General features: G+C 43.2%; 1 protein-coding gene across 3 annotated transcripts; it reads right to left on the bottom strand.

Moving 5' to 3' along the window:
- Nucleotides 1-2912: 2912 nt before the first annotated feature.
- On the bottom strand, nt 2913-5058 carry LOC144706873 (uncharacterized). 3 transcript variants are annotated; one of them, XM_078579940.1, is made up of 5 exons: nt 4581-5058; nt 4224-4328; nt 3746-3877; nt 3434-3515; nt 2913-3364 (listed from the first exon to the last, which is right to left on the bottom strand). In XM_078579940.1, exons 1-5 carry the CDS (start codon nt 4799-4801, stop codon nt 2987-2989), a joined length of 918 nt encoding a protein of 305 aa, XP_078436066.1. In that variant the 5' UTR covers nt 4802-5058; the 3' UTR covers nt 2913-2986. The 3 variants fall into 3 exon arrangements, with proteins under 3 accessions (XP_078436066.1, XP_078436068.1, XP_078436069.1); XM_078579942.1 differs by having other exon boundaries at nt 3434-3494; XM_078579943.1 differs by lacking the exon at nt 4581-5058 and adding an exon at nt 4424-4449.
- Between the last annotated feature and the right edge of the window lie 3377 nt (nt 5059-8435).

Raw genomic sequence — 8435 nt, 5'->3', positions numbered from 1 at the left:
TAATATAATCTTATTAAAATATTATAAACCAAAATATCCAATAAAATCGGATTGAGGAATAATATTACATGTCATTAGATTGAGGCTCCTGTATATTTATTAATTGATAGATCCCCTTAAGCCGAAGCCAATTCTGAAGGCAAGTTTCCATCTGCTCTTGATTTTGATCTTTGGAATATACTGAACTGGTAATAATCTTAACATTGAAACAATCTTTATTCAATAAAATAGTGAACAAGCAAAGAATGTTTCATTATTACGTATAAAGTGTTTTGGAGGAAAGAGATATGAAAGAAATGAGCAAATGAGAGAAATAAGAAGGCCTTTACCTTTAAAGTTTGAATAGATCCAAAATGAAATTTATTCCTGGGGCTTCAGCCTTATCAGAACGAGAAAGGTACATAGAATAATAGTTTGATTAGGCAGATTCATCTGAGGCGATTCAACATCTAGCATTTTCGGTGTGTCAAATGGGAAGAAAAGAGATAACAATATAATACTTGAAGCTACCAAGATTGAGTTCATGAGAGGGGATGTGACTGAGACATACTGGATATAGTTCATGATTTATAAACACATGTGACTGAGTTTTTAAAGAATCATCGTCCATGCATGGAATAATTCTATTTATGTTTTATTAATTAAGGAATGGTTGTTGAGTTTTGTTTAATGATTGCTGATCATATCATTGATATTTATGTTATATGTTTGACACAGAAAAATCATATGGCTAACTTACTAAGTTTATTAGTCATAGTGAGTTTTAGGAAACATTAAAATGAGAAGTGAGGAAGAAGTGTAAAAAAAGAGAAAGACACATTGGTTGTAGAAGTAATCTCATGGTCAAGGATTCTCAGGATTCATGGTTGGTGGTCCAAATGGCAGCACCCACTACACGGCAACCCAACAATGTGGGGCAATCTCTGACCGGTGGCCAGCCTTGTGCAACACTCATGGGTGAAGCTAAAGGGCAACCTCAATATCCTGCATGGAAATGAGGGAAGTTCCAAATTTAAAGAACTATAATGTGCTTAATTTATATAGTTTCCACATTTCTTTATTTTTTGAAATGAGATTAAGGTATATACATTTTTCTTAAGTTTCATCGCAGGCCAGGTTGAAGGAGATAAGAAGATATGTTTGCGACCCAATGGGCCACAATCTCAAAGAAATAAAATGCAATGCATGACAGAGCTTTGGGATGACCTGACCCAAAGACCTGTCATAACAGGCTATTTTTAAAACCCACATTATGATGTCACATGTGATATTTTTTCAAATAAGATTGGACACTGAAATCAAATACTCTAAAATTCTTTTCCCTCTTCAATGTTCATATCTTTATTCTTCAGACAATGAATCAGACACTAAAAGCTGACACAGATGATATGGCCCACAAAACTGAGATCACTTATTGAAGGAGAATGGATGTTGACATGGGTAAGAGGTCCACTAATAAAGGCTTCATCTCTGGCAGCAATATAATCACAGATATTCATGATGTCTTATTAGAATCTAATGGCCAGGGCCAAAGTAATTGTTTTCATGTGGATGGATGGCAGTTTTGGGGTAAGAGAATCACTTAGATCTGATTCAATGGTGCTCAAAAGACGTATAGAAGTAGGGGAAAAGAGAAGCAATATATCTATATGAAAATATGCTATTTGTATTATTACTAATAAAATTTTTATAGATATTAGATGTAGTGAATAAGTGGGAGAATGAAATTTATGTGTAGTATTAAAATAAGGGAGAGAGTAAGAGGTAGTGGAAGAACTATTTTTAGATTTTAAATAAGATATTTGAGTATTGAGCAAAAGATATTAGTCAGGATACTATGCTTAATAGGAGATATATATAGTATGATTATTATTTTTTAAGTGATATTTAGGTTACATGTTGGATAAGATACAAATATATATATAGTAATCAAGGATATTGAGATTTAAGGAGTTAGCGAATAGGTATATTTAGTTTTAGTTTAAGATAAGAAAAAGGATAAAGAGAAAAGGGGATGATAATGAATGGGTCCAATTGAATAAGAACAGATTAAGTAATGATATATATTAATGGTGTGAGGTATTTTTAAATTTTAATTTTTTAGAATAATTTAATAAATTAGGTAAATAGGAAGAAGATAAGAGAAGATAGTAAGAAATTAAAATTAAAATACCTTTTGTACTATATCTTAATTTATGTCCTTCTTATAAAACTGTAACTAATTATTCTTTCGACACATATCACCTACCTAACGCTTAAAAATAATAAAATAAACATTTCATCACCTATAAATATCAGTCCTATTATTCTCTATTTTGTTTTCATTCTACTTTGTATCTTGATTCATTAAAGTCATTTTCATCCATCTGTTAGCCGAGAAGTCTTAACATAGTCTTTGCATCTCCTCAGTACCTCCAGTAGCACTATCTTGCTTATTTTAGGTTATTATATAACCAAATACTTTGTTTTCACCCTATTATTATCTTCTTATATTTTTCTTATTTCCAGTAACTATTATAGGCACCAGTCCCTGTGTAGGCAACCTCACTCACTATTAGACATCTCAAGTTAGGTAAAACAACTATACATTTTATTTTGTTAAATAAAATTAAATAACGACAACTTACGGAATTATATATCTTAATTTGGTTCATTACCTCTTTACCTCAATCCTCCTACTCTCCATATCTACCTCGTATCTGTTTTTTCACCCTTTACTAACCCAATCTACACTTCTTAGACAGGAATCTAACTCAGACCACACAATAAATTCGCCCATACATGGTGATAAATAAAAATTCTTTGATTAATTCTTTAATTAGTGCCTCAAGAAATAGATAAGGTTTGGAAATAATATGATGTAAACTAGTCCGTAAGCACCGATAAAAAATATAGGTCTGGAACGCCAAAAAAATAACGATGGGAAAAAATATATAAGTCATCATTTTATGGATAATTCTCTTGGGAGAAATATGAGCGTGGTTTTCTAGAAGAGAAGGCAAGACTGACGAAGTTGATAATGACAGTCGAGGCACATAAATGTCATCATCAAAATAGCTACGAGGAAGGCAAACAGCCAGATCAGGTGCATTTTCTGGAGTTTCTTCCACGACCCAAAGCTCTCATCCATCATCTTCTTCTCCTTATCATCCTGCTCTACAATCTTCTCCGGTGAGTTTCTATGTTTGACCGCTTCTGTTGGTGGGAGGTTGACGTCTTCGTCATCTTCTTTTACTGACGGGACGGTATCCCCCGCTTCTTCTTCCACCACTTCAATGGTCCTTGGCTCCATCTCTCTCTCCTGTTTTTCTCCCTCTTCCTCTATAATTTTCTCTTCCTCCAACTTATCTTCATCTCCTGCCCCCTGCCAAACATAACATCACATTAAGAATATTTTAATTCTCTCTCTCTCTCTCTCTCTCATAATGGTTACTTGGAGAGCAGGCGAGGAGACCGCGCGATTGGTTGACGGTATCTGGCCAGCCGGATCAAGTCTGCAGATTATATCGCATGAACTGAAACGCAATGCAAATTTAGCCCCCTTAACAAATGCAGCAATCTTACCAGCAGAACCACCGTACAAGTAGGGTACTGGTTTCACGAAAATCATTTTTTCTTGATCACGGTATGATCAGTGGGTTACGATCCCACTATACGTTTACGGACTATGCCGAAAATTGCCATCATGATTCAAAAAAATGCTGCCGCTATTGTGAAATGAAAATTCTCGAGTGGGAAAACTCACGAGTGAAGTTGCTTCCCTCGCAAAGATGACGAGATCGACCCATCTACGAATCCCTCCTCTTCTACCGTTGATTCCTCAGGCTTCTCATCCGCTGCCTGTTGCACTATCTTGAGATCCTCGTTGCTCGTGTGCCTGAAGTTGAAAAACGCCGCCTCATACTCCGACAGCAAAAGACGTACGTTTCTATACCCATCACCTACTGTCATCTTCCCTTTGTTGGCCTCGCTAGAGACGCTAACTTAATCGTTACGGTCATTCGTTGGCGGGAGGATGACGATGACGCTTCTTGCCATAGTTCGCAAAACGTAAAATAATTACGAGAGAGAGAAAGGCGTTAGTTACCCCAGATCAACTCCTTGTTTCTCATCTTTTCCTGGCTTACCCGTCCTCTCCTTCTTCTCCTTCTTCTTCGCCATCATGATTCAAAAAAATGCTACTGCTAGTTGTGAAATGAACATTCTCTAGTGGGAAAACTCACGAGTGAAGTTGCTTCGCTTGCAAAGGCGACGAAATCGACCTTTCTACGAATCCCTCATCTTCTATCGTTGATTCCTCGGGCTTCTCATCCTCGTTGCTCGTGTGCCTGAAGTTGAAAAAAATGCTACTATCGTGAGATCCTCGTTGCTCGTGTCCTGAAGTTGAAAAACGCCGCCTCATACTCCGACACCAAAGACGTACGTTTCAATACCCATCACCTACGGTCATCTTCCCGTTGTTGGCCTCGCTAGAGACGCTGGCTAAATGGTAACACCATTCGTTTGAGGGAGGATGACGATGACGCTTCTCGCAATCGTTCGCAAAGCGCAAAAAATTACGAGAGAGTGAAAGACGTTACCCCAGATCAACTTCTTCTTGTTTCTCATCTTTTCCTGGCTTTCCCGTCTTCTCCTTCTTATTCTTCCTTGCTGCGGCCAAAAGAGCAAACCCTAAAGCAGCTGCCGCCGCGATCACGACCATGTACCGAGTCACCAGCAGCCCTCCGCCGCATTGCACCGCCCAAAACGCTACTTTGCCCGCTTCTTCTCTCTTGTTCCTCTTCTCCTTCTCTCCTTCCATCTCTCTTTCTCTCTCTATCTCTATCTCGAATGGAAACGACGAAGAGAGATTCCTCGAGTCTGGCCGCCTCCTATAAATATGCCGATGGCAACTCTTGTTCAAAGACGTGTCATCTCTTGCAGCGGGTACGAAGGAGACTTTGTCTGCCCAAACGAAAATGAATTGGCGTTGCCTAGCGGAACTCTTACCGGTCCGCCCTGACTAATATCGACGGTGGACTTGATGAAAAAATTCGATATTATGTTTGTATAGTATACGCATATTATTTCTTTACGCTATTTCGTTTAGTTTTATCTTTCTTCGTTTTGGTCCGTTTCAAATAATCCGATACCCATGTACTATCGAAATAAACGGGTAAGAGCCACCAATGAACTTACGTGTTTTCCTGTTTTTAATGTCTCTCCTGCTTCGATATCGACAAAAAATTATCCTTCTCCACTCATCTGCCGTCAGGATCGTGGAGCAAGGGCACGTACTTTGACCAGCTTCCGGCCTGTGATAGAGGAATTGAAAAACTCGGCGCCATGTCATCATCAGGCGCCATGTCAGCAGTCGGAACCATGTCAGCATTCGGCACCACGTCAGCGACATAGGACCTTCTAAATAAGATTACATAGTAAGAAAATGATATTTGTATTACCCGGTATGGGATATTAGATTATAGGACTCAATATACGCAAATCTAGCGGTTAGGATTAAAGATAGATAGGGCTCATCTAGCGGCTAGGATTAAAGATAGATAGGGTCCATCTAGCGGTTAGGATTGAATATGAAATAGCCGTTATATTTAGTTATAACGACTACGATGTGTTTAAAGAACTTGCTATAATTAAATATTAGTAGTCATTATAAATATTGAACCAACTGTATGAGCTTGTTTGCGGATAATACAATCTCCAATCTCCAATCTCCTACTTCTTCTTCTTCTTTCTTCTTCTCCTCTACTTCTTGTTCTTGTTTCCAGTCTCGCTGCTTGGAAAAGATCTACGCTCTTACAGCCTGATCTCTGCTGAGCTCCAATACATTTATGAATTCCACCATGGTATCAGAGAAAGGTTAGCCATGTGTGGACGCTCTAAACCCTTTGTGTGGCGGATGAATCTTGTCTCTTATTTTTCTTCAAGTCTGGTTTGCGTTGAGAGTGTGGAGGTGACGCCAATTCGAAAGCAGGTTGACGCAGCATTTTCATTTCGCAGAAATTAGGGTTGGTCCTTTGATGCACAGGTCGTGTGCAGTGCGATTGTGAGGTTTTGGGCCGGTTTTTCTCTAAGATTTTGAATATGAGATTAAGGGTCTGCGGGCTATGACGTCTGGTGCTCTTCTCTCTCTCTCTCGTTCCTCTCTATCACTCTTCTCTTATCTCTGGCGCTCTTCTCTTGCTCTCTCGTTCCTCTCTCTCTCTCTCTCGCACTCTTCTCTCTCTCTCTCTCTCTCTCTTTATTCTCTCTATTGCTTCTCTTTCTCTCTAGTGCTATTCTCTCTCTCTCTCTCTCTCTCTCTCTCTCTCTCATTCCTCTCTCTATCACTCTCATTTGTCTCTCTGGGTCTCTGGCGTTCTTCTCTCGCTCTCTCATTCCTCTCTCTCCTCTTTGTCTGATTCTCTCTCGAGCTCTTCTCTCTCTAATTCCTCTCTGTTTCTCTCATTCAAGACAGTCGAACGACGCTCCTCTCTCTCGCACTCTTCCTCTTTCTGGGTCGTTCCTCTCTCTTCCTCTCTTTCTCTCTCTTATCCCTTTCTCGCACTCAACTCTCTCATCCTCTTTCTCGCTCTCTCTCTCACTCTTGTCTCTCTCACTCTATCTCTGGGTGTCTCTTCTCTCTCTTGCTCACTATTCTCTCTCCCGCTCATTCTTCCCTCCTCTCAAGTACGCAGCTCGGTCCTCTCTCGTCCACTCATGCTTCCCTCCCGCTCATCTTTTGTCCCATTTTTTGCGATGTGCGGTCCAATTTTGTTGCACAAATTTGGACCGCACATCGATCCGTGCTTTTGTGTGATTGAAAAAATTGCACGGCGGCAAAAAAATTGGACCGGACCGCACGATGTTCCCTACTGGAAATGGTACCCACCACCAATGAATAATTATACCATTGTGAACCATTTCTTCTTCTCCCGTATTCCTTAGACAAGTGATGAGTATTCCTTTTCAGATTAAGAGTCAATGGTTTTCTGTCATATTCTCGCAATGCTTCCGCGCAAACACTCGCGGAAGCATATTTGGATGTGAACAGATGCAGCAGATGTCGAGGAGGATTACCATGCCACTGCGAGAGCACACAGAGAGGCGTAGCCATCAGCCTCCTCATGTCTCGACATCATCACCATCAAGAGCGCACCAACTCCACGCAAGAGAGAGCGAGAGAGGGAAGAAGAGACTTCTAGTTCAAAAGAACTTTCAATAAACTAAACTCCAAGGATCAAGGAGAATGATGGCGAGGACGCCAACACTTCAGCATCGAACGCGTCACCACGGTCAACCAGAGTCAACACGCCCGCTATGGACCACGGTCAACCGGAGTCAACCAAAGTCAACACGCCGCAACCGTCGACAAGCACGTCTCCACCCACGCACGCCCCTACGCGCGTCATGACACGACGCCAGAGGCAGATCCACAACTGCCCTTTGGCGTGACACGGCACACGTCTTTATTTTCTTGTCTTTATTTTCTCGTCATTTTCTCTTTCCTCCGAGGCCTATATATAGGCCATTGTTTTCAAGAAACATTAGGCAGTCATTATTTCAAGAATTGAGTTTTGTTAACTCTTCTTGGAGGACTGCCCAGCCTCCCCTGTCCCTCTTAACCCTAGCCTTCGTCGCCGTCGCCGCTGCCGCTGCCAGAGTCGCCTTGCGACGTCGGCCTCCCGTCTCCTCTCCATTCTCTCTCTTTTTCTCTCCCTCTCACCCTCTCTCTCTCGCCCAAGGCTGCCCAGGTAGCCCACCAATGGGCCACCCAGGCTGCCCGCGCGCCGCCCGCGCGCCGCCCGCGCGCCGCCGCGCGCCGCTGCCGCCGCGCGCCGCCCGCGCCGCCCGCAGCGCCCGCCCGCGCCGCCCGCGCGCGCCCGCACGCCGCCGCGCGCGCTGCCCGCACACCGACCGTGCGCCGCCCGCGGCGCGTCGCCGTCGCGCGCGTCCGCGCGCCCGCGCGATGCGCGCCGCCGCAGCAACGCGCCAGGCCGCTGAGGCGCATTCCGGCTGCCCCTGTCCGGACGCCGTCGGCACTTCAAGCTGCGCACGCTGCGCGCGCTCGGGTGTGCTCCGCCGCACTCCGCGCGCGCGCCGGCGCTCCGTGCGCTCCGCGCACCCTTCACGCGCGCGGGTGTTCGCCCACGCTTGACGTTGCGCCAACGACAACCACACTCAACCAGGGCCGTTCAACGCCCGGAACGTCCATCCTCGTCCTCGTCCAGTGGGCCGCTCAACGCCCGGATTCGCCCAGCTTCGTCACGATCAGAATTGCCCGCAACCTCTTCATGCACTACGGTGCCGAGGTACGCCTGAACTCTTTGGTGTCGAAGTGTTCCTCGTTCAGTGTTTTCCCGAGAAGTTTCCACCACCGTCAGATTTAGATTTGGTTTGAGATTCTATCTCTTCTCTCTTCTTCTCGAGTATCCCCTTGCGACGTGAATTCGGGTATT

This window comes from Wolffia australiana, chromosome 8 (assembly GCF_029677425.1).
Source record: "Wolffia australiana isolate 7733 chromosome 8, ASM2967742v1".
Taxonomy (NCBI): Eukaryota; Viridiplantae; Streptophyta; class Magnoliopsida; order Alismatales; family Araceae; genus Wolffia; species Wolffia australiana.
The sequence above is the reverse complement of the archived record's forward strand: the minus strand, read 5'-3'. Positions and strand labels throughout refer to the sequence as shown.